Genomic DNA, 26,546 nt, shown 5'->3' with positions numbered 1-26,546 from the left:
AAGTAAGATTTAATAATTTCCAAGACATATGATGGGAGAAAAATAACTTAAAAAGTCAAAGTAAAAGACTGGTTAATATGTTTGGTTAAAATGTGGTGTTCTGTTTCTTTAAGAGAACTATTATGGTATAGTTTATATGGAAATCCACCTGTAGGGTGATAAAGTCGTGTGTATTTTTATTTGTTATTTGTGTTAATATGGTTCCCACAGTGATGACTGTGGTATAGTTTCATTTCTATTTCTTGAGTTAGTAAATAAACTCTTTATTCTTATAAAGTGTCCTTATTTCTGGGTCAGACATCCTCAGCTTCACTGGCAGGACCATGGGGTGTTACAGTTAGCTTTACGAACCCGAAGCGTTAAATCTAGCATAGATGACAGAAAGCGCTACATACAGAAAGAACCTCAAGTGGTTACCATAGCAATGGCAACCTTCTACCTAAGTGATGATGTCACTGAGATCAAATGCTTTGTGTCATAGATTCTGTGACATCAGCTCTGAAACCCTTGAATGAATATTTTCTGACTTGTGTTAGTACTGTTACGTCCACCTGGCTCGTTTGGTGGGGTAACATTAATGGAGACCACACAAGGATTTTCTCAGTTAATGAAAAATGAAATTTATTAAATTATATTAAGTAAAACCTGAAAAGGGATTACCTGAAATAAGAAGCCAGAACAAATTAATACAAAACCCATAACCAATTAGAAATAAACAAACGCAAAACAAACCTAACAAAACTCAATCATAAGGTACAAACCAAACCAACTGGGGTTCTGAGGAGGGAGAGGAGAAAAAGCCTCCTGACTGCTGCAGCATGACAGCTTTTAACCTTCCTATGGTGTTAGGGTCCCTACGGACCCGTTTTGAGATTTAGCATGCATAAAAGTACTTCATACATTTGTTTTTTGCGTTGAAACTTTTTGACTTTGTCAGGGACTTCCATTTAAACAAAGTAAAATCATTTTTTTGTTTTTTAATAAATTATAAAGTGCTCTAGTGAAAAAAATGACTTTTGTGGTGTTCGGGTCATTTGTGACCCGGTTAAAATTTTTGATTATTTTGAATCATTCCAATCCAAACGTGGCAACATCCGTTGGAGTACAGTTCCTCCTGATGTGCATGGAAGGACAGCAGCTGCAAACATCATCAAAATGACCCCTGGGGTCAGGAGGTTTGCTGTGAGAAGAGTAAGTGACATCAAGATGTGGTTTGATCTTTTTTTGCCATTGTCACTAAAAAAACAGTCAAAATTGCCATGACAAACCTTGAGGGGAAAAAAGTCCATGGCAACACATGGAAAGACATTGATGAGACGTACCTGGATGCCTACATTGGTGTTCTCCTTGCTGGAGTTTACAGATCCAGCAATGAGGCAACTGAGAGTCTATGAGATGCATCAACGGGCAGAAATATTTTCCGGGCAACAATGTCTCTTCAGACCTTTCAGATGATCTCAAGAGTCCTCAGATTTGGACATTGTTGTCCCTGCTTTATTTCATAGAGTCGCACAATTCGGAGAGGCATATCACCGGATTATACAGCTTGACAGAGAATGCAGGCATGAGGAAAATCAAGAAGAGAGGGAACCAAGACGTTCGTCAAATTATTGGATATATCTCGGGATATCAATTGTATTGTCTTTACTCTTTTGTGCTATCAGACATTTCCAACACTAGCAAAGCATGTTTGCTGGGAAAAAGGAGAAATATCAACATACGGCTGCAACAATCAGCTCCAAACGGATATAAAGTTGAGACCAGAGCTTCCAGAAAGTATCAGCTACTGGGACGACTGGATCAAGAAGACGTTTCTCTGACCATCCTCAACCTCACAGAAGATACGGCTGCAGAGTGCAGATAACAGGAATATTAAATGATCAAAAACATCACTTTGAAGCTTAAATTATTTAGTCAGATCAGCTGATTTACTGGCTGCGTTTTGAAGAGAAGGACTGGCCGTCTTTACGTTACATTTCCTCTCTATTGTGTTCCTACTTTCGTTTTTTACTGCCTAACTTTTGGGTTAATAATAACTGTAAAATAATCTCTCATTGTGTGGAACAGAAAACGAGTCCTTTTTCTGTTAGATACATTTTAAACATGAACAAAGAGAAATGTGAAACTGAGCAAAATGTTATGAGAATAAAAGGAGACCTGTCGCTCTTGGCTGTAATTTGTCCCATTATAATGGACTGAGGATCACTGAATGGATGGGATGTGATCCGGAGTACTGCACTGAAAAAACTGTGATCAGGATTAATTAATATTTACTAAATAAATAAGAGCAAACTATACATAATAAAAAAGACTTTGTGCAGTTTGGAATCTCACTGAGCTGAATTAACCAAATTTGATTACTTTTTTAATTGCATTTTACTCTGTATTTTTTAAAATAAAATCAGCAGAAAAACAATAAGTAGAATTTATTTATTTTCATTGGTAAAGTCAAAAGTGCAGAAAATTGATAAATTTTACTCATTTGGAGGCCTTAATTTTTCCCGCCCAAGGCATTTTCATCACAGGAACATCGAGCCTGCTCATTTCATGGACTACCGTTTGCTTAAAGGTAAGACATGTTTTAATTGTTCTTAGTCAAACAATTCAAGTGTCTGTAGCAGTTAAACATTGTCTTAAGTTACTGCAAATTACCAAACATGGCAACTTTACTGTACAGCAAGTCAATTAAGTTATAGTGTGAAGGATTCGAATTCAGTCTACATCGTCTTTGATTTGACTAAACGCATTGCAATGATTGAAAAAGTAGTCTCAATCTCACAATTTAATGTGACCAACGTAATACCGTTATATAGTGTCCGTAGAATACAAGCTACTCTTTTATTTAATTTAGTTTTTTGGGCTCAGCCCAAACCCCCCCTCCCCCACCTTAACAAGCTAGCTAGCATGCTTGGGCACCATAATGGCGGAACAGACGTTGTTTTCAACGGTGAGAAGGCTAATCAACTTAGGAGTTTCGTTTAAAGTTACTGCATTTAGTTTTTACAATTAAAATGTACTCAAGTAGCATGTTAAAAGCAGATTTCTAATCAGTTTTTATAACGTTACACATTTCGGAAGAAAAATCAGCCGTTTTGCATAGTTACATTTTGAAACAAAGTGTGCTGTTTCTTTTTTTCTTCTTTTAATTTGGCGTTATTTTCATCGAACGTCTGTTATTGTGTTTTGAGCACAATGGCTGGTGTTTTGCTAAACCCAAGTTCACCGGCTCTCACTGAGGCTCTACATTAACGTTACGTTAGTTACATCCAGATGGCACAAACGGCTTCCTCGTTTTTTCTTGTTTTCTCGGAAAAACGTTATGCTTTCAAACTGTGGTTGCAGCTCACACTGACAGATACACAGTTACACTGACATGCGTCTGTGAATGTTGGGTTGAAATCAGTACGTAGAGCTTCGTACTGACTCTGATCTGCCACAGAGAGAGTGAGAGAAATGTTCCGTTAGTCCGTTTTGGGCATCTTTGATTTTAATATTTATTGTTTGGCATTTGTTGATATGCATATTACCTTAAAATCTGTTTCATATTTTTGTCTAACATCTTAAAACGATAGTTCATTTTTTGAAGTGGGATTGGATGAGATATTCATCCATAGTTGGTATATTAAAGAGCTGGATGATTTTGAAAAAATACTTAATTGTGATGATCTTTTCAGGGACATTACAGTTGCGAAATGATTTGCAATTTCTGAGGGAAATATAATTTTGTATAATTGTTTTCTTATTTTCATTGAAAAAATTAAGATGATTATGGCGCGATTCTTGCAGGGATGTGTAACGGATGTTTTTTTTTTGAGTCTCTAGATTATGATGTGTAGGCCAGGACATCTTTGCAGCAGAACATTTCATTTAAAATAATTTTTTAAGATTTAAGAAATTTAAGAAATATTGTACCTCCTGTGATTTCAAAATCGCAGTAGGCTGTATTGCAATTTTGATAAAATTTTGATTAATTGTTCAGCCCTGGCACATTATTTAATTACTAGATCTATTAGTGATGTAGGCTACTAGTTATACACTAATTTAAAAACACCTTTTTTTCTTATTATCTTAGGTTCTGGCCTATGGGGTGGCAGTGCAAGATCTGCAAGTCTTTGTCTGCAACAAAGGGTAATCTACTAAAACATTACAGACTACAACACGCAACATTTGGTCGTGGACAAACCCAGCCATGTCTATATGACAGTTGCCCTTGCACATTTAAAACACAGGGTGCCCTTCGCACACATTTGTCCAGGTATCATACAGCTCATGTCAGTATACAGCCAGGAATCATCTCTGCTTTTAAGTGTTTAGTTTGCAGTGCTAGTTGTTCTACAGAGAAGGACTACTTTCAGCATATAGGAAATCACCTGAAGAGCCACGAAACTGTCTTTTGTGTATTTGAAGGATGCAGCTTTCGGACAAATATATACAATACATTTTTGAAACACAAAAGTACAAAACACAAATCCTATTCTTCGAGCGATTTTAAGCAAGGTGTGTATGAGAGTCACCACGATCAGATTGTTGACCATTCTGATTCATTAGAGGCCAGTGATAATGAGGGCACAAGTTTAGATTGTGATAAGGAAAGTGCTTCATACTTGGTTCTTCAAAGAATCGGTTTACTTCTGCTGAAGCTAGAAAGTGTCTATAATGCCTCAGTGAAGTGCAACGATGCCTTAGTTGAAGACCTTCAGTTCATTTCATCTTCAGCATCTGTTGAAGTTGTTAGAGATATACTTGATTCAACATTGAAGTTAAATAAGAGCATTGTTGACCAGGCCATCATAACAGACTTGGCAGACCTATTTGATACAAAATGTGTTACGTTACTGTCATCTATTTTATAGATCAAATTTGATCCATCGTCTTGCTTTTGAAAAATGTCGTAAGAACAGTATGTATGTTTGTAATATTTGAGGCTTTAAAACTGGTTTCATGATTTGTCTTTCAGATCCAGGATGAGTTTCACAGAATCACAATGGTGCATCTTGAATCAAAGTTCATGTCCAAACTGGATGAATATACTCCTCGACTTTTGAACCTCTTCCACTCTAAGGGCGGAAGCATGGGATTGAGACTACAGGCTATCCTACTCAAGGTATCCTTCATTGAGCATTGTGGTTGCTAATATTTTATTCTCAAAATTTTGTGTTTAAACTTCTGGAATATCATTACTTAAATTTACTGGAGGTTAGCCTGTGATTCTCTTTTTAAATGGAATATGAAATAATCGCATGAGAATTTGTTTCAGTAGTGTTTTATTACACTGGTCCCCAAGACGGCACAGGAAGGATCCTTGAGTTTATTAACAGTAATATAAACCACCTGGTGTTTATTTTTTTTTTGTTTCAGACTCCAAACAATCCTGACATCAACATGACCAGAGATGTTATCATTCGATGTTTGATGCTGTACCTTGGGGAATCTACAGATCAACTCTTAAAAGAGTACGATGTAAGTTGAAGTAGATGTTAAAATATAAAGTAGGTGATTTCTCTCATCTCTTCTACTTGGTATTCGTTGGAAAGTCAAATCACAAAATAGTCATAACTGTATTTCTCCCAGTAGTTCTTGGCAAGCTATATCATTGTCCTCTGTTAAGTGTGTTTAAATTTTTATTTTCCATTAAGGAATTTTTAAGTGCTAGTGCAGAATGCTATCTCAATTTGATTTCACCAACAGGCATAATTTAAAACTTGTCAGTAATTTATGTAATTTTTTTCCTAAGAATGCTTTACCTAACCATAACTTGATTTTTTTAAAAGTCTTTGCAATTTGTCCCTAAAAGCGAGCTAAGAAATGATGGCCAAGACGCTGCTTTGTGAATACGAAGACATTTTTACAGAAAGACAGAGGCAATGCAGAATAAGATATTTATCAAGACAGTGCCAGGAAGAAATAATAGTGTAATGGATTGATTTAATTTCAGAAACTTCTTTTAGAAATATTTGTAACTGTTCAGCTCATCATTGTATAATTGATTATATTATAATAATATTATATATTATTATGATTGATTGATTTATATATATATATTTTTTTCATTTTTAAATTATGTGCGGTTTTTTTTAGTGTTATCTCAGATTTGTCTAAAACACTGACATAAATAGAGTGCATTACAAGCAACGGCTGACAAACTCCAGATTTTCTTGTCCAAACAGTTGTAAGCAATTTTGGAAATAGAACCTTCTCCTTTGGCTATACTGTCTGATATGCACAATGTTCTTGCTATTACAGGATGCTGATGAAGACAGTGTGTCACAGGACCTTGCTGTTCAAAGCCTGAAGATCTACAACATCAAAGCTAACACGTCAGAGGATCCAGACATCAGTATCGTGGTGGACGGCGTGAAAATTCTAACTGCTCTGGGTAACTTTCCAAGGACTTGCTCCCTCCTTGTTGGGTTGGCGAATGCTGTGAATCTTGCCTATCCAAAGGAGCTCAGATACACGTTTGAAGTGTTTCAGAAACTCTCTCACATCTTGTCATGTTTTCCCCTGGTAAGTTTTATGTGCATACTTGTTTTGTGCTCTGCATGCCTCTTAAACATAAAGGGAACTCTTATGTGATTGATAAATTGTTGAAACAAGCTTAACTGAGTCCAAGTTGATTGTTGTTGATGTGATGGTTCTAAAAAATCATGTTAACTATACTTTGAGCAGAGTGGCACTATGTTTTTGACTTAATGCTGATATATATTGCCCCTTCTCTGTTTTATTGTTGTATTTTGGAATTTTGCACTTGTTGGGTGCTGGATAAAAACGTTTTATAAAGTTGCACAAATAAATGCTGCTGCTGTTTTATGCATTGTAATTTGTTGTTTTTTGATGCCACTCAAGTTTGGTCAGGATATTGTGTAAATTAGACACAGAAAAATTATGGCAACAAAGTGACATTCAATATTATTGAATAGATTTAAAGTCCTATGATACAAATAAAAACTTAAAATTTATCAATTATTTTAGCTACAGATAAATAAGAACAACAGTGTTAATGTGTTGAATTAAGCAATAATGTGCTACAATATGAGTTGATATCATTTATATTATTTACTTAATCCAAATAATTTTTATGCTGATATTTAGTAAATCTAAATCATTTTTGCTCAAATACTTAGTAAATAAAAATAAGTTTTCCTTGTAAAATTGACTTGGATTTACTAAATATTTTTGGGCAATATAACTTATCATTTGGCTTGATATTACTAAATCCAACACATTTCAGCTGTTGCTTTTATTAAGATGTACTTAATTTTTTTAAGTTAAGTTAAGTTAACATATTCAATACTTTTTAATCAAAATTGTATAACCTAAAATCTATTTAATTATATTACGTGTCACTTTGTTGCCACAATTTTTTTAAGTAACCATTGGTCAAATTTTTCTCAGTGTGCTGCTGCTGCTGTGAAATCCTTTGTTTTTGAGTTTGGCTTTAAGGGTTTCTCCAAAACTTGGAGGATGTCTGGTGTCTCCTTGTTATAGCACTGAAGCTGTACATGCCATCAAAGCCAGGCACATTTAAAGCTTTGAAAGCAAAGTTTGAACTGTTCTCATGTCAAATTCTCCTGGATCACTTCAGAACAAGTCGTTTTTCCCAGGATTCCTGTGATAAACAGAAAGATTCCTGAAAGCTTTTATTCTGGCTTTATTTTTTGAAGCATCAAAGAGGCAGAGGAGGCGAGCTGCATCAAACCAAGACCAGATGTTAAGTAGCTCGGTTGACAAGATTCACTTTTGAACCAGTGAAGAGAACGCGTTAAAATAGGCCCGGGGTTAGAAAAAGGCTTCTGGCCGGTGCGAATGTTTCTAGTCCCTTTCTACGCCTCCTTTACCTCCTCTGCATGTATCGAGCACCACGCTCCCTCGCACATCTGTCGGCATGTATCCGCCGCTCAATCGCTCTCCCTGGGCCACGGCGGGCTCTCTAACAGCTCAGTGTGGCTCTTCCATTAATCAAAGACACTTCCAGTGTCCCATTACAGAAACACTGCTACTCGGCCTGTCTGAGGCTGACAGCTCACCAATTCATCTTCTCTGCGGAGGAAAAAAAGAGCCATTGTGGCATGCCAGTCGCCTTTACCTGTTCAAACCGAGGGCTGTTAAGAGTGCAGGAAGACCCCTCTGAAATTGTTTTCTCTGGGTCAGGCAAACAACAAAAAAAAGGTAAATTGCTTGTCTCAGGTAACGCGCAGGGGGAGTCAGCGGGTGGCAGGCAGTGCACACGGGGTGGGGGGTGCAGCGGGAAAGGGTCAGCGACAAAATAAGAGGATGGAGATGTGTTTGTTAAGATGCAGAGTTCAAAGAGATGCAGCGATGCATTTTAGCAAAGCGGTCTAAACGCTGTCCCGACACCGCCGGCGCTGCTGCTGAGTACATCTCCTTATAAGTCCCCTGTCGCCTGCAGACGGCAGGTCAGGGTGTTTAAGTTCCTGGCGATAGAGAGCGCACTGTGGGGAAACATACAGCTTTAATGTATTTCCCTCAGCCAAAATGGGGGCAAGCAGATGTTTCTGTTTCTATTCAAGAATCACTTGAAAAATGCTCGTCTGATTCGATGTGATCTCTAATTAGCATTCTTTAACCATGTTTATATGATTATGGATAGTTGTTTTGTTTAATCATGCATACGTAAAGACAGGACGAAAAAAAGAAACCTTTCCATGACTGTCTGTACAGTAATAAGAAACTAGAAAATTCCTGAAGAAATTTAACTGGGGCCTGCCAAAGTGTGCCCGTCGGTTTGGACCCAGCGTTCTGATGATAACAATTTGCATCAATGCTAAAGAAAGCTGCAATGTAATCAATAGAATCAATAGAATCACAAGAATGTTAAGTAAACTGGATATGCACCATTCAGTATGATAAAGTAAGTGTAAGCTAAAATGAGCAAAAATGCTAATATTAGCGTGAATGCTCTCAGTAGCATGTGGGATATTATTAGAATGTTCTCTGTAATTTACTTAATTCCTTCAGTATACTAAACATGGCAGATAAGTAAGAAAAATAGGTAATAGCTTATTTAAGCTAAAAGGCTAATGCTAATGAGTTCCCTAATCTGAGAGAACCAGATAATGCAGAATGATATCATTGCACCGCCTGCGGCGGTGCACTATTCAGAGGGGCATATTGAGGCTTTTATTCTGAAATTTGCAGTAAGCTTCATATTAAATGCCCTCACTAATCCAGTGTCTAAGAGTGCTTTGGATAAACCAATCACGTCAAGCAAAAATGAGCAAATATATGATGTAAAAATTGCCAAGGCTTTAATTTTGAAATTTTCAGTAAGCATCATAAGAAATGGTCAAACTAATCCCATGTGTAACAGTGTGTGTAACTGAATGTTACTCTGTGCAAAAAAAGAACTTGTCTGAATATGTAGATAAAATATGTGTCTGTAGGATAAAGAGGTATGAGTATAAGTGAATTAATAAGATGATGTGGTGATGCAGAGGTGAGAATCGCAGCAGGCAGCAGTGGAAAACTTCCAAATCGCCAAGTCTCGCACAAGAGAAAAGCTGTAAATACAATAAAAATATATTTCAATTACTAAAAAGACAGTAAAAATATATATATTTTTTAAAATAGGTTGTTTTTTTCTTAATATAAGGACAAAGTTCAAAATATTCTGAGGCTTCTAAACAGGACCAATATACTTTTCACAACTGGTGTAAACATCTGTGCTTTTTTACAACTTGGTCAAAAATGTAATTAAAAAAACAGATTAAACAAATAAATCTAACAGGTTTGTCTTATGTAAATGGAAAAAATAAACTTTAACCAAATTAACCAATTCATTTACTATATAAGCTCTTTAAAGTAAAATATAAAAGTTTGTTAAAACATGTTAAACATCAAAATTACAAACAGATGCAAATTAAATATGGGATTCATCCTGTGTGATGAAACCTCAAATTAAATTGTAAACAATTATTCAAATACTGAAGGTCCAATCAGTATAGTACAATAACCTCTGTGGAAATGTAATTAATGCTGCTGAAGTAAAAGACGTAGTGCTGAACTACATAAACCTATCAATCATGCAGCAACTTAATCATTACATATGCACAAAATGAAGTAAAGCATAGCTAAATGTCACACAAGTGAAGCTTTTTACAATGTGCAGGAAAACTGCTGATCAAATACAGGCAGGCTCAAAAAAGCCTGAAAGGCTTCAACTGCATACCGCTAGCTTTGCAAACACGCCACACATAGACTTTGAATGTAAAGCAGACGGCCCTAATCAAATCATGTGAATTCAGCATTAGTATGACGTCGTTTGAATCTGCGCACTAATGTGCTTCTGACACGCAAAATAAAAACAGCACTCTCCCAGCCGGAAAAATATCTCATCCAATCTCAATGTATCACTGTATATCACACAGACAAATACGAACAAAATTACGAGACTTAAAAACACTGTAACATTTAATTATTTAGCTTCCTGTGGGTGTAAAACATTTATCTTCACCTTTCCAAATTCCCTTTGTGTGATTTATGGGTGCGACTTCCGCAGCAAACCGGAACCATCATTTGTTTACATGTTAGCAACTCGCTAACCGGCTTTCGTCAAAGGTCTTACACACAAAATAAACCTAGATATTTTATTTTGTCATTCCTGGGCCAAACATAATGATAAAATCTCAGATCATGAACTTATTTTTTTAAATTCAAATTATAATTTACATCACACCAAGCTAAAATAAAATAGCTAAGTTTATTTAGTAAATGAGAACCAGAACCGCGATGTTCTCCGTTGCTGAGTCACGCTAAAAATCAACAGAGAAATGACTACAGGTGCTGCGCTTCAGACCATACTACATTTGAACCAAACCGAATCACAAATTAACCTGTTATAGTGCAACTTGCGACGTAAGATGCACTTGCGGAACTATATCATATATCATGAGGGCTAGGAATAAATTGGCTAAATCGGCAAAAATCCTGTTCCATCAAGCTATCAGGTACTATCAGAGCCACAACAAAATATTCCACAGCAGTCAAACTTTTAAAATTGAGCACATTTCTCAAAGAGCACATTAAGTCTAAGCAGTTATAATAATATTGTAATCAAATGAAATATTGAAATAGTATATTTTATGGAGAGAGCACAAACACTTCTTACCTTGACCGAAGCAGACTCGGAAGCAGAAAGTTCCAGAAGCTTCGACGACTTGGTAGTACGTGGCAGCCAATCAGAGAAAAGAGATGGAAAAGAGATGGAGCTTTTCCCGCTTCTATGACGTATCCTGCTGCTGACCAGTCAGCTTTGCATAGCAACGATTTTAAAAAATGCAAACATCACAGCTGGCTGGCAACTTCTTCACCTTACGTCACAGGCATAGATACAAGATGGTATGTGTCAACCAATCAGTGATTGACATTTTCCAGCATGTATGACATATGCTTCAGCTGACGTGTCACGTATAAAAAAATATATACGTATAGAAAATTTATATATTTTTTAAAAAAGGTTTATTTTTAATATATATAAGTAAGAGAAATAGCTAATAGCTTATTTAAGCTAAAAGGTTAAAGCAAATGAACTGTCTTGCGCAAGGCAGTTCCATAACCTAAGAGGAAAAGATATTGCAGGTTCACAGGTTCTTATCAATTTAAATTATTTTGGTGCTTTTAAGTTTTAATAAAATGGACCTTACCAGAGGGGCCGCTTTTCATTGGCTGATGCTCATTCTACGTGGTCACGTGGGTGGCAGTCTCACAAACACGAGCTTTTCGTTAGCTAAGTACAGCATAATAGCAGTTCCGATACAACTTCTACACCTTGAAGCCTGTCTGCTACACAGTCTAACGTTAGCTAAACAGATCAATATGCAACGTGTACTGTATCTGACACACACTAAAGATTTTATTTTAGCAGAAAAGGCTTTGGACTAAATTGTTACTCGTGTTAGCCACTCTAGCACGAAGTACAGCTGGTCAATCAACCATCGCTGTGTTCAGGGAAGCGCTGATTAATAATCCATAAATAAATATCAAGCCTGGAAACTTGATATCGTAACGGACTGGATGCTATGTTTTTAACGTAATCTTTGCTCGTCTTGCGGGGCGCAGGCGGTTGATACGGTAACAAGTGTGCTTAAACTACAAAGAGAGACAGACTAAAAAGGTACGAATGGTTTTGAGTTGATCACTTGTTCGGGTTATTTTACCTTTGTTTACATTTGCTGTGGCTTATTACAGCCGCTGTAGTTTCTAAACGTTGGACCAATTACCCTGTTTGTGATTATACGTCATTCATAACAAACATCAAAAAGAACAAATAGATTTCATAAAATTTTAACAAACAAATGGCTTCTTTACCTTAACAGAGCTCTTTGGTTCCTCTTATCAGTCTGTAGCTTCTCATATTGAGGTCATCAAACCAAATTTCAGATCTACCATAACTGACCGACTGACACCTGCTAGCCTCAGGTTTGCAACCAGCTTGTGACTGAGAAACCAGTAACCTCCTCCCAGATGATGACATGAACTTGTTATTTCCTCTGTCCATTGTAGTAGCTGATATATTGTGAAAATCAGGTAGAAATTATGCACTAATGGAGTCATGTTTACATAGAAACAATGCGCTACGAGGCTTTGCTTGTGAGACTTGCGGTCACGTGGGTCGGTTGTGGGCGGAGCTTGGTAAGGTCCATAGTATTGCACTGCCATAGAGGGTGCAATACTATTAGCCCCCACTAGTGGGGGACAGTGAAATGCTAATGTCAGTGCTAAAGGTAATGCACTGTCTTGCTGCGCAACCTGGGAGAAAAAAATTTATGCAAGCTGATCTAGGGTTAGGGTTAGGGTTATGCAAACTGATCTTATTGCTGGGGGGGCAGTAAAATGCTAATGTGCTAAAGTTAATGCACTGTCTTTCGCAGGTTTTCTCTCAACCTGAGAGAAAAAAAAATTGTGCAAGCTGATCTTATTGCACCGCCATAGGCGGTGCACTAGGGGGGGCAATAAAATGCTAATGTGCTAAAGTTGCTCTACAATGAGAGAAAAAAAATTATGCATGCTGATCTTATTGCACCGCCATAGGCGGTGCACTAGGGGGGGCAGTAAAATGCAAATTTGCTAAAGATAATTCACTGTCTTGCGCTGAGAGAAAAAAAAATTATGCAAGCTGATCAAGTGTTAGGGTTAGGGTTATGCAAACTGATCTTATTGCACCGCCATAGGCGGTGCACTAGGAGGGCAGTAAAATGCTAATGTGCTAAAGTTAATGCACTGTCTTGCGCTGAGAGAAAAAAAAATTATGCAAGTGTAACATAGTTAAAATGGTTCAGGTTAAATCCTGCTAAAATGCACCATCTGCTGGTTTAATGGAGTATTACATTCACCCTAGAAAGAGCAGGGTATTATGGGTAATCCTCAGAGCCATGAGGATCACCGTCGAGGTAACGTGTCTCTGCAGTGTTATAAAGAAATATTATATATAAAATATGTTTATGGTTTTCGTTTTTGCATATTATTGAAATATGTTTTATGTAGGTCACACTGTTTTGCTATTATATTGTTTTTGTTGCGTTTTAGAAATGTTTAGTTCGTGAGAAAGTGTGGCGGGAATTTCCCACGTTAACATTGTGGCTCCTCCTTGCAGGAGCATGTTTATGCTAGAGACTGACTTTACCTCGATGCCCATGTGTGAAATGCAGGTGGTGAATTAAAGAAAACAACTGATGCCAGCTTGAGCTCCTGTCATTCATTGCCACCCTAAGAGAAGCCACCAGAACCACATAGGTCACACAAGCTGATCTTAGGGGGGGGGGGTAAAATGCTAATGTGCTAAAGTTAATGCACTGTCTTGCGCAGCAAGACAGTGCATTACGCCCACAAACACCCACACACACACGCACACAAGTCTGATGAGTCACAGCATTAGCAGTCATATCGATTTCTACCTCTTTGCTCCTCCTAACCTGTTGAAAGGCAAAAGTCCACCCACTGCTGTCTGAGCGCAGGTCCAAGCCACCGCAGCAGATTAATAATCTCAGAGCTGTTATGCAATATTATTATGACTTCATTGAATTACAGTCTGTTAATGTAATCAGTCTCTTACTGTTTCACTGTGATACACAAACCACTCCCTTCTTAACGTTATTAATCCTGTTTATCCAGTCAGCATCGACACAAATGTCACTAAGTTTCTCTTTTAGTGACTTATTTTAGCTTTTTGTTTTATTGGAGCTGATTATACAACATAAAACTGCTAATGTTCCCTCTTATCTGCTCCATGTCTAAATTATGGGAAATAGTCATGGCCATATTTTGGTCGGTACTGAACTCATGATTATTTGAATTGATTATTCATTCCTAAGAAAATCTGTATTGCAGTTGGAGAAAATTGCCAATTTTATTTATTTTGTTTGCTAAACACCGCTGCCGCCTTCACGTTCATTTCAATGTTTTCCAGTTTTGATATTTTTATTCCTGTCTTTTTCCCGCTGTGAAGCGTTTGCCGATGTTGCTCCTCCTTTCCTCCTCCAGCCATCTTTAACGTCACACGTCAGACCTCAACATGGCGGTGAGGCCCTCCAGGGGGCGGAAGTGCTCATCAGTCAAGAGACATTACAAAATAAGACAACACTTGTGAAGTAGAAAGTAAAAAATAATTGTGTAACCATGTATTATATTCCATGTCTGGAGAAAACTGGACAATAACAGTTTAGTATAAATTAATTTCTTTACTATAAATTTTGCTAGATAATAATACTCCCTTCATTCAGAAACATAAAAATCCAAATTTCAAAACCGACCCTTTTCTTTAGCTGAAATAAAAACTTTTTCATACACGCATTCATTCCTAAGTTGAAAAAGTAATTTCCCTGGTTTTATTGACCTGCAGCTCATTTTGATCAAAACTCTTGATTCCTCACAGATCATTCATGAAATAATAGCATAATCTGTAGAATGTGTAATAAGAACCGTTCTGGTTGGAGAAACTTTACTTTCATATATTTTCGTATATTTTTATAAGTTAGCTCACATGCTAACCATGAGACATGAAAAACAGTGAAACAGCCATTTAAAAAAATGCAATGCTATGTTAGTAACATCTGCTGTATGAACATTTTTAATCTAATCATGTTTTGTGCCTATATGTCTTGAATGATAGTTTCAATCAAGCTTTTGGAACAAAACTATCCCTTAACACAGTGGTTCCCAAAGTGTGGGGCGCGCCCCCTAAGGGGGGCGCCGTGCCGTTGCAGTGTGGGGTGCGGGAAGCAGTATGGATGAATGAAAAAAAAAACAAAAAAAAACTGTTACACAAAAGTGTTTCATTGTAAATATTGTTTTTAGTGTGTTTTGTTGAAACCTGAAGTGTGAAATAAACTTCAGTGAAGTTTGAAAACAAGATACGTGTTTAGATTTATGTCTGGTTGAACGATGCGTGTGTCCAGTTGATTTTTTTTTTCTTTCTTTTTTCTTTATTGTAATCCATGGGGGTGGGGGAGAAAATCTTTGGGAACCACTGCCTCAACATGATGCTGCCACCGCCGAGCTTCACAATTTGTGCGATGTGTTTAGGTTTGAAAGCTTCATCTGGATTCCTCCAAACATTTTGATCAAAAGCTCAGTCTGTGTCGTTCTGCAATCCCATGTTAGGAGCTTCTAAGCTTCAGCATAGGAAACCAGTTTTTAGAGTTTATTAATTAGTTTAGGGTGTATGTATATATCTGAGTCTGTCATTTTTTTTTAAACCCTAATATGCACAAAGGTGTGAATTCCCACTTGCTGATGTAATGAATTCCCGTTTGTTCTGCGGTTTGGGTCGTTTCGGGGCTACGGTTACGTCACATCTGGACCAGTGGTTGATGATCTGCGGGATAACACATTATCAGCTGACTGTAGCGCTGTGTGATGTTTCCCCTCGCCGGGGTCGGGGAGAGTCTGCTCTCCAGTGCAGGGAACGACCCCGGCCTGACATACAGACGCTACTATTTCAGTGTTCTGGCCTCCTGGCCAAAAAGCTGTCGGCACATATTTTATCCTTTCGCTCTCACAGTATATTTTCGCCTCCCCTTCCATTTCTTTCCGGAACGCTTGTCTTATGGCAACGGCGCCTCCCCTCTGTGCACATTGGAGGGGAATGGGCCCTGTTAATCACACAATATGTGAGAGATTTATAAAAATCATGTTTTTAAAATTCTTTGATTTGACATATCCGTGTGTTTTCGTACGACTTGATTGTTTTTGTCAGAAATTTTCCACTCGGCAGCGTTCAGGACAATTCCCCTGCAGTGTTCTCCTCTAGAGACTAACAGAACTGGCATTCAGTTGTTACTGAGACTCCCTGATAGGTGTGTTCTTCTGGACTGCACATTTTGCTTCTGAACACCCTGAGCAGCAAGTTTTCCAGGTCCAGCCCAGAACCAGCCGGACCACTTCCTGCATGTCTCATATTTCCTTTCCACCCCCCCTCTGGATCTGTCCTTTAAGACGCAAACTGGGTGACTTTTACAAAAAGGCCACTCGCATGCCGCTCTGTTATTAGATAGATTTCACACACTCAGACCCAAAAGTCACACGTGACTACGCGCGGCGCAGGCTCTGATTCAACCCGACAGGAATTCTTGGCACAGACCGCCCACTCCTTTCACTGGCTGCTGTTCAGCTGTCATACTCACTCACTGAAGTTTTCTCTGCCTAATCGTTGTGCGCAGATGACGGGGCTAATGCCACAGCAATCACATGCAGCGTGTTTGTCCGTAGACAAACTGCGTGTTAAATGTCAGCCATGAGGCCGTGCAGAGAGCCGCCGCTGCAGCGTAACAAGCTGCGATGATTCCCAAAGTCAGGTTTGAGGAAAACTGCAGGGAAAATCAGTCTGTCTGCTGGAAATGGAAGCGTTTGTCATGCTTCATTATGTTTGGCTTTCCTTGGAGCGAGTTTAGTCTCCAGTCAGTCATATCTAATACAGTTTTAATCCTGTTAGGGTATCACTTTATTTAGTTTAGCAAAAATATGGGTGATGGAAATAGTGTCGCAGGTGTGTCATGAATTATGCAGCACTTGTAGTGGCAAGTCCTTTTTTTTTGTTACAGCTTTTAAATACAAAAGTCTGACATCTGCTGTGAACATCAGAGCTAAATATAAGATGTAATTTTTAGAAATACATTCATCCAGCTTTTACTGGTTGATACGGATGTTCTGTAAGTCTTGAAAGGCATGTCTCTTCTCATACTTGGATATAGATTGTCTTTACATGGGTTACATCACACAAAAACCCATTGGGGTAGATTTTGAACTTGAGTTTGAATAATGCAGGCCAAGCCGGGAGAGTGAAAAAGTAAATACCTGTGGCAGAAAAAAGTATTGAGAATATTTATGTATTTAAACACCAATAGCTTATTCAAGATATGCTAAAATGTCCATTTTATTTTCAATTACAAAACAACAAAAAACTTTTCCACTTCAATTTTTTGGAAGATTTCTGTGTTCCAATGGTAAAAACATCACAGTTTCACTTAAAATGCAAAAAAAATACCAGACGATCAATTAGTCAGGCCGTCTCCTCTGGTAAAACCTGCAGTCAGCTGCGACCATGAATGTTGTAGATTTTACACAGCATAACGGGGATAGGGGGCGCTATTTTAGGTTCCATAGTTTGACTGTGTATCTTTGTGACTGCCAATTATTTCCAAATGGCTGATATTGTCCTAATGGTTTTTGAGGATTCTTTCAGCCAGCTGACTGGATGGGTGCAGCATTGATTGTTTGATTGAAAGGACTTTAAAGGACAATGAAATGACTGTTAAATGCATCAAGCAGCAAAAATTAGTAACTTTTATTGGAGCGGATTGCTGAATTTCTACGGCGTCCATAAGGGTATCATCAGAGTGGAGGCAGCCTGAGTCCGTCAGGGAGATAAATAAACACGATGACAGTCCTGGAATAGAGCAGACTATCACAACCTTTCTGCTGAGACGGGAGCGCTTGGTTACTGCGGCCCCACAGAGCAGCGGGTGGGGCTGTTTGGGTCGCCCCTGGGTGCTGCGCTGCTGCTCCTGGAAGGCGGACGTGCGGTGAATGACGGTGCACATGGCTCAGTGCCACCTGCCACCTGAACCTCCCACACACACAGACGCACACGCAAGCGCAAACAGAGGATTGTGTGAGGTCACAGACATCAAAACAACCTGCCTGCGGCCATCTCCAGTGTCAAAATAAGCCTCTGGAAGCTTCTTCCTCCCAACCCCCAGTATTAAATCCTTTTATTTCTCTCTGCATACACATTCAGAGATTCTCCCTGAAACACACAAACACACCGCTGGCCTGCTGTTTTTTTCCTCTCAATGTTGTTTTTTTTCCCTCCTTTTTCCAGCAGTGGCTAGGGCTGTACAGTAAATCAATCCCAGCGCCGTTGCATAACGGCGTCCAGAACACCAAAAATAATCACCTTGTCAGCTGGTCCCCTCTGGCTCTCGCTGACTCCCAAAACTAGAAATCACAAGGTCCCTCTCCTGTTTCCAGACAAACAGCCGTGTTTACACGGAGCCGTGCTACGCAGCACGCTCCACGCTGTCGACGCCATGTTGACGGCGCGCCAAGCGTTTCCACAGATAAGCAACATCTGGTCAACACGATGCTGCAGGAGGAGCGATGTGCATTCTCCTCACCGCTGGTAACGATGTGCTTAAAGCCTTCGGTTCCATTTGTTGGAGCAACATGATCTCAGATATGATAGAAGCTTATAATGTGATAGGCATCGGTGCAATCACCTCGGCCTGCCTGCTTTTGGTTATGCAGCTTCATGGGGGAAGTATTAAAAGTGTTGGTGAAGGGTTAAAATATGCAGAATCCCTGGGATTCATTGAGGTTAGGAAACAGTTTACACAGTTAGTATAAACCTACCTTTGCATACCCCCATGCTGACCTGTCATATTGACCTGGAACCATTAGCCACGCTGGCGGTGACGCTGAAACTCTGAACACATGCTTGTTTTTTTATTTCTTTATTTTTTTTATTTTATTTTTCATCCTTCTCAGGTTTGTTGTTGCTCCCTTTCTCCACTCTCCGCATATAAGTGCTTCTTTTTCTTCATCTTCCATCGCACATGTTGCCGCCGTCTTGTTGCGAAACGCAGCTTTTATTGATGTAACAGGTGCTTAGCTCGACTGTGGCAGTCAAAATACCACATCTTCTCCTCTGTTTGGCTTTCAGAGTGGAAGCTAAAGTTAGACATCTTTGAGGTTTTTCTGCCAATTGATGGAAGGTGATGCCGATGCATAATGCATGAAGAGAGAGGGAAGACTTTGTCTGGCTGCTTTTTATAGACCACCAAAGCTCTCCTGCGCCACACACACTTACACATGCACACGCACGCACGTCTGAGACACTCTGCGCTGTAACCTCTCACAGATCAAGAAGGCAGGAGGCATGAGAAGAAACAGGAGTCTAGCAAACTGGCAACATTGTCGAGAATAAAAAGGAGGAAAAAAGGAAACGACAAGACGAAACAGAAATGTCGACGCGCTATTTTCAGACGGCGGGGTCGTTTGATGCTCCAACCAAACGAGAAGCATGAGGGAGGGAGGGTGGTGGTGAGGGGTAGAGAGGGAACAGCAGGGCTCATGTTTGTCTCAGAGATAGGCTTTAACAGAAATACTTTCTACATGTGATCCTTCGTCTTTGTTCCAACGCTTCGGCGAAGGTGTCTCCAGGTCTGGTTCAGACGCGGAAGAGAAAAACGAAACGAGGGAAGGTTGCGCGCGTCGGGTTACTTGCAGGCAGAGCCCAGCTCTCCCCTGCCTCTCTCTGCTTTCCGCTGCGCTCTTTGCAAACACCATTTGCTGCTCTCAAAAGTGTGAAGTTATTTTCTCCCCATCCTTCTAATCCTTATTTAACCAGGCTGCTTGACTAAGTGCATGCTGTCATTTATAGTAATGACCGAGGGGAGAAGCTGCAGGGAACTGCACTCAGGCGCGCTCACACCTGTGTGTTGCCCTGAGCCGACGTGCAGCCGCAGCCTCAAACTTTCAGATCCCTCACCGTTCCCCTCACCGCGCAGCTGTCTGCAGGAGTCCGTCTTAAACGTTTTATAGAAAGGACCACCTCAGTAAATGTTTTTAAAGTTTTTCCTGTTAACTGTATTAACACCCATTTTAAAAACAGTAAAATGGGACAGAATTTCCTTGGTTGTGTCATAAAAAACACCTCATTAACTGTAGAAATAAAGCGAACCTCTTATTGCCTGACTTTATGTACACTTATATTTTAATGATATTTTAGTTTTCCAGGTGCAAGATTTGACGAAAACGCCACATTGCATCATAATCATAGAATATTTAGATGGAGACATTAAACCCAGATTTGAACTGCTGATTTTTCCTTTTCAAGCTATGTGTACCACTAATATGAGATAATTTGATTGAGTCATTAAAAAACTGCAAGTAAGCAGTGAAGTTGTTTCGCACCCAGTAATTAGTAAATGCTAAATTTTAAATAAAAGTGCACTGACTAACAACTTTGTTTTTAGGTTCTGTGTTTGAAATAAACCCAAAGTAGAAAAACTTGAACCCTAAAGCATCTGTTTATCAACATTACTGCAAAGTCAGCCATAACTGAGTATGACTGACTGCAACGCGATGTGGAAGTTATTTAAACATGTCGAATGTTGATCAGTTCGCAGAAGTTAGAGTTACAGCTCAGTAGTTTAGAGCTAAGAAAGCTTGCGTTAACTGATAAATATGGACTTTATTTAATGTTGTTGTGTATATTTAATTTTTGTCATTTTATTGTTGGAGGAAAAAAAAATTAAGAGTATTTGTTAAGAAGGAGAAAGAATATTTTTTTTAATTTAAGGTAAATCCATTTTCTCCAGCTGCATTGCTTCTTGACTCATATAACTGTGATTTCTAAAAATAATAATAATAATAATAATTAGGAATCGTTTTCGTTAATCAACAAGCTGCTCTCGGAGTCTGCAGTAATGCTGAAAGGAGCCCATTTTGATGGTTATTCTGGCATATTTACCGCATAACTGAGAGCAAAATATCTTCTGAGGACCACCAGTGGTGAGAACTGCAGGTCTACAGAATAATATTCACACAGTCCAGGTTAAATAAAATGATGATGAAGGGGATTTTTGCAGCTCTTTAATGCTCTCACTCAGACTATCTGCATTCTGTGTGGCTCCACTCTCATAATTTCTCTGCAGTTTAATTTTCGCCTGCCAGGCCGAGGATTTGTACGGCAACCTTCAGGGTCACGTTCTGCTGTCGGCGTCACCCCTCGCTGCATAAAATGACTTTGTTGGAGCAGGGAAGCACTTTGGATTGAGTGGGGCTGTAGAAGATGGGAGGAAATGGCTTTGCTCGTTACACTGAGGGGCATTAAGGTGTGAATCCCACCTTCTAAGCTTTGGGGAATCCGGGAATCTAACTGGGATTAGGCCGAAATGGTCTTAACGCTGGGGAAGCACAATTAGCAGAGCCGTGGTTTTGATCTCCAGCATTAGAAGGAGTGTCTTCTAACCCCACTGGCTCCAGAATGTTAATAATTGGTGCAATTTTTAATTGTTACATCATGTTTCTTTCCTAACTAAGCGTTCCGTATTAATAAAACCAATTTGTTTAGGAAAACTTTAGACTAAATGAGGATATTCTCAAAAATCAAGCAGTTAACTCTACCCTCCACATGTGAGTAAAATTCACAAAGCTGCATTTTAATTAATGTGTGTGCAGTTAATTAAAATGGATGCATCTTACACAAATTGGAATATGATGGAAAAGTTCATTCATGTCATTAATTTGGTCTAATTACTGAAACTCATGTACTGTATGGATTTATGACACGGAAAGTGGTTCATTCCATCTTCTCTGAAAACTGGAATGTTAGTTTTAGACCAATAAAAAAAAAAAGACTTCAGTGCAAAAGAACAAAGACTGTAGCAGTTCTGGCTCAGATCCTGTTTGACTTCTAAGTTGTTTTCCCTGAAAATCCTCTCCAGGCTGCAGTGATCCCTGCTGCTTGTTCACATTTTCCCTACCACACCTTTTCCTTCCACTATATTTTCTATTGATATAAATGCAGAGCTCTTTGAATCATCATGTTTGTTTGTCAATAGCTGTCTGCTGGATAAGTTTTAAATCAACATGAGTATGTAGGGCATCACATTTCTGTATTAAAAGTATTGTTTTCACCCTTTTTTCCTTTAAGCTGAATTTTGAGTTTTTGTGAGCTTTATGCCATGATGATCACAATTAATATAAACAAACATTTGAAGTGTTTTAGCAATAAATCAGTTAAAATGAGTTGAGCGTTAGTATTATTTTTAATAATGAGATGCAGCTGAGTGTTGGAGCCACATTCTAAAATTTTTCTGTTTTTATTAGATATTCAGATGGATGAGGACGTTTGAGGTTGTTGGCCGTTTATAAATCCTCCAACATCTTCTGGTTTTGAAGCTATTGTTTCATTACTTTTCTTTCAGGTTGATGTTTTATTTCAAACTAAAATCATAAGAATACAGAGTTATGTGAAAAGCACTTAACAGACAAAATGTTTCCTGGAAGCAACATGTTAGTGCAGAGGCCTTAATCGTTCTTACTGTACAGTTTTCGTTGTCTCTGTTGTATCTGAACAGTTACTCCTCAGCATTATGAAGAATAATTTCCCCTCCACGCTGCAGTGAAGTTGTGAGCACTGATGCAGCCGGGTCCACATGGAGCAGGAGGAGAACGGGGTTCGCCTTGGCGCTGATCTGAGACGTGAACTAAAAACATTCTCAGGCTCCTTTGGTACCATTGGCGTGTCCCGCCTCTCTTCTCGTTTTCTGTATCAGCCCAAACTCGGTTCTGGCGTTCTGGATCTTGCCCTTCACAGCCAGCAGCAATTTAGAAGCAGTATTTATTAACAATGCACTGATTGGTGTTTTCTGGCCAATCCCAGATTACTGATCTTTAAAAACACCGATAGGCCAAAATCTGAACTGCAGCTCTTATCATCTTCAATTTATTTTATTCCTTTGACATTTTGTGTTTTCAGTCTTGTTCAGATTTGAGAAAACCCTGATTTTCAGGTCCAAGCAATAATCTGTCTTCAATCTCTGATTGGTAGAAATAAATCTAGATATATACTTTTCTCCAAGTGTCTCAGGTCTTAAATTCAATTCTGTTTACTTTATTTATAAAGTGCTAACCAATTACATTCAATCCCGTTTGGCCCAAATTCAATTCAGATCGGTCCAATTAATTTCATTATAACCTCATCCATTAGTCGGCTCCAATCTGACCAATTAGAGCACAATGCAGTTAAACTCAGAAGGTCAATTAATGCCAGTTTTTTCCAGCAGTCAATCTTGCAAGCATGTGGTGACTATAGAGAGGAACAGGAAGAAGCCTTCTATGTCAGAGAGGAGACTTATTCTAGAATTAAATTTTTCTGTGAAAATGTACACAGAAACATATAGATATCACCTTGAAGAACCAATTTAGACAAAAAAAAAAGTTTATTTAGGGTTTAGTTACTCTTCAGTGACAGTAATGGTGCCATCAATGACCTCCAGGAAGTAAACATAAAAACGCAGAAGCCCAGAGCCAGGTGTACCTTCTATTGGCGCTCCGGGGTGGACAATGTTAATAATTGGACCAGATCAAAACAGATCTTGTTTCTGGTCTGATTTTCATTCTCAGCTGTTCTGAACTGTAGAAATAATGCAAAAAAAAAAAAAAAAAGAAGAAGAATGTGGCTGAAACGGGAGCAGAGAAGAAGGTGAAATGACTAACCTGCACAACTCCGTATAGATCTGAGGAATTCATCTGGAACTATTTTAGGTTAAAGGTTTAACGTGGTGCCAAGATAATTTAGTTTTATAAGGTTTGCATTAATTCAGCTTTATAAAGTCTGGAACATTTTGTCTTGGACACTTTAAAAAAAAAAAAGAGCAGCTTCTTTGTTCTTCTGTCTTCTGAAGCCTCCATCAGTCGTTTTTGATAAAATGATGCAATTTCTTTTTTTTTTTTTTTTTTTTTTTTTACAATCCGACAGGTTGGAGGCCGTAAACAGTCAGTGGGGGTGTAATATTTCTGCATGTCAAGCCTGACCGATTGGATTTTAATTCGCCTGTATATACCTCATTATTACTTGGAGCCAGTCGTCATAATTGCATTCATTATTAAAACTGAGCTGATATATCACCTCAGTATGAAATGTTGACGATGCAACATGTTAGTATTCATTAAAGCGATTTTCCTGCTGTTTCCATCCTGAACGAGAAGTGTAGCCGTCTTTCTCCGGAGCAGATTATGCCTGCGGTTGGTGTCTGTATTATAAATAACTTAAAAAGGATGAAAATCTCCTCATTCTTCTGTCTGTTCCCTTTTCCTCCTGCCCTACCACTCATCTATGCTCAACACGAGTGCCTCGGCGCTTCGCGTGTGTGGCTTGAATTTCTATGAACGTCTCCCCGACGCGGGGCGACGGGGGCCGAGTCATTGATATGTGCAGCAGGACTCTGGATAAACAGCGTTACAGCAGCCTCGCCTGATACATTTAGATTGCGCAAAGACACAGAGCCGGGATGACGGGAGGCCGGCGGAATTGGACGGATGAGATGACACCAAAGGGAGCCGCTTTCTCCTCCTCCTCCAGACAAAATGGATTCATGGCGCAGAGGACAACAAATAGATGAGGGGCTGTGTCAAGTTCTCGACTCCTCTCTATAGCGGAGATCAAACTCTTTCTACGTTCTTCTCGATCAGCCGCTTGTTTTGTTTGTGGACCAAAAAGTCCTGTTGATAAAAGCCGGCGTCTCTGTCGGGAAACCGAAATAAGAGGTGGCGGCTGCACACTGGGCCACTTACGGCTGCATTAGGATCAGCCACCCGACTGTCACTGAAACGCCTTGTGCATCATTTCAGCTCTGTTTCTAATGACGGGGAAGTCATGCAGCAACAGTCTTCCTCCACAGCGTGCTTTTATCTTCAAATGGACACTCGCTTTGTTCAGGCTCTTATTCCTGCAATGCATTACTCCACTTACAGCAGCGTTTGAACGGGAGCTTCGTTTGTAATGCAATGCTTATTGGCCTGTCTTTCCTTTTAATGCCATTACAACGGCTTGTTACTGGTCTGCTGTTGTGTGGGGTTAATTGGTCCCAGCTACTATTCTGTACTCATTCAAGCTACAAAACACATTTCGCTTCAGTTGGAGAGTCTACTGTCAAAAATAGTGACAGTTGTTTGGACAGGCTTAGTTCCTGTTGACAGAAACACAAAACAGCGATCCGTCTTCAGTTAGCATGACGTCATCTGGCCAAAATACCCCCCACCGTGTTGATGCTGTTTGTGTGGGAACAGTTTGGAGCAACAGGCAGACAATAATGTCTACCACACTTTTCTCCTTCCACTAAACCTTCCACCAGAGAATTCAGACTGGTCAAAGTCAAACTGAATTATGATAATGTTCTCACAGTCTTTAGAACAGCTAATGCGGTAATGAAGCTGAAGTTGGCATATGATTCACAGCCTCCCCATGAAGCTGAAATAAAGGGACATTTCACTGTGTTAAGGTTTTTTAAGTAATCTGGTCTGATTTTCATCAGATTTGGCTCGATGTTTGAAATACAATAGTGATGAAGCCTATTGCATATTATTTAGAAATATGCAACCACTAAAAGTAGTTGACACCCAAAAAATTTGACTGTACTACACTCAGAAGATACAAGTTAGAAAAGTATTACCGCAACAGAATTTTTCTGCTCTAAGTTTTTTTTTTTTAAAACAAAAAAAACAAACTGGTTTGCAATTTATAAAACAGTGATTTTCAAATGTATTTTTATGCAGCAATAAATTTAAAAAAATATTTTAACGTCTCATCTTGTACTTGTGAGCCCAGTGCTGTGAATGTTATTTCCTCATGAGCTTGATGTGAGAGGTTAAACAGACTGAGGTTAAATTGACCACAAAAAATTGGTCAATTTGATTGTTTGATTTTGAAATACTTGTCCAATTAATTTTACATTTTTTAATTCCACATGATTGTAGTTGAAAACACGTCTCTGTTCTTATCTCAGTTAAGAAGCAGTTTGGTTTTCCACAGGTAGAATAGAGTGGATCTCCGCCCATTTGCGCTTCATCAATTTGTGGATTTTTCTGCAGGTTTTGCTTCACTGGCTCTGTCACATCACATTCTGGGACATCTAGATGATGAAAACCACCCAAAGACCATGAACTTGAGTCATATTATCTTTATTGTTTCTTGTTATGTCGCCGTTTGCGTTTTTTCTTGTTTCATCCTGTCAGGCAGGTTGCCTTATCTTACCTTTGTAGCTATCGTAAGAAAAATAGGGCGGGTGGGGAGCCTGTGTGTGTTTCCTTCAGTGAATGTAGCAGTAGTTATGATTTATACCCAGCCAAGTCCGCCGGCGATATGAGGTGGTAAAAAAAAAAAAAGGAAAAACTTCTGAATTACACGAGGCAAGCTGTTACGGCTCAATAACACGGGCCTGTAATCGGCTCACATTTCAGTCGCACACACAAGTGAAGTCAAACAGCCCTTGGTTGGGGCTGCGTTTTACGAGGAGGCACAC

At 39.0% G+C, this 26,546-nt stretch overlaps 2 protein-coding genes across 10 annotated transcripts in view; both read left to right on the top strand.

Moving 5' to 3' along the window:
* zbtb16a (zinc finger and BTB domain containing 16a) overlaps nucleotides 1–26,546 on the top strand; it is a 188,171-nt gene that overhangs the window by 57,051 nt on the left and 104,574 nt on the right. The window lies entirely within an intron of this gene.
* On the top strand, nucleotides 513–6,680 carry LOC122845184. Of its 4 annotated transcripts, none has more exons than XM_044141315.1 (5): nucleotides 513–2,569; nucleotides 4,073–4,128; nucleotides 4,958–5,104; nucleotides 5,359–5,460; nucleotides 6,244–6,680. In XM_044141315.1, the coding sequence occupies exons 1-5, from the start codon at nucleotides 2,548–2,550 to the stop codon at nucleotides 6,574–6,576; spliced, it is 660 nt and encodes a 219-aa protein (XP_043997250.1). In that variant the 5' UTR covers nucleotides 513–2,547; the 3' UTR covers nucleotides 6,577–6,680. The 4 variants fall into 4 exon arrangements, with proteins under 4 accessions (XP_043997250.1, XP_043997249.1, XP_043997252.1 ...); XM_044141314.1 differs by lacking the exon at nucleotides 513–2,569 and adding an exon at nucleotides 2,596–2,947; XM_044141317.1 differs by lacking the exons at nucleotides 513–2,569; nucleotides 6,244–6,680 and adding exons at nucleotides 2,596–2,947; nucleotides 5,772–5,853.

This window comes from Gambusia affinis, linkage group LG15 (genome assembly GCF_019740435.1).
Source record: "Gambusia affinis linkage group LG15, SWU_Gaff_1.0, whole genome shotgun sequence".
NCBI lineage: Eukaryota > Metazoa > Chordata > Actinopteri > Cyprinodontiformes > Poeciliidae > Gambusia > Gambusia affinis.
The sequence above is the reverse complement of the archived record's forward strand: the minus strand, read 5'-3'. Positions and strand labels throughout refer to the sequence as shown.

Excerpts from the sequence above, each read along its gene's own strand:
- LOC122845184 (XM_044141314.1), top strand. The coding sequence starts at position 2,752 with ATGATTGAAAAAGTAGTCTCAATCTCACAATTTAATGTGACCAACGTA. Across the intron at positions 4,129-4,957 it reads GTCTTTGTCTGCAACAAAGG|ATCCAGGATGAGTTTCACAG; the intron begins GTAATCTACTAA and ends TTTGTCTTTCAG. Across the intron at positions 5,105-5,358 it reads TACAGGCTATCCTACTCAAG|ACTCCAAACAATCCTGACAT; the intron begins GTATCCTTCATT and ends TTTTTGTTTCAG.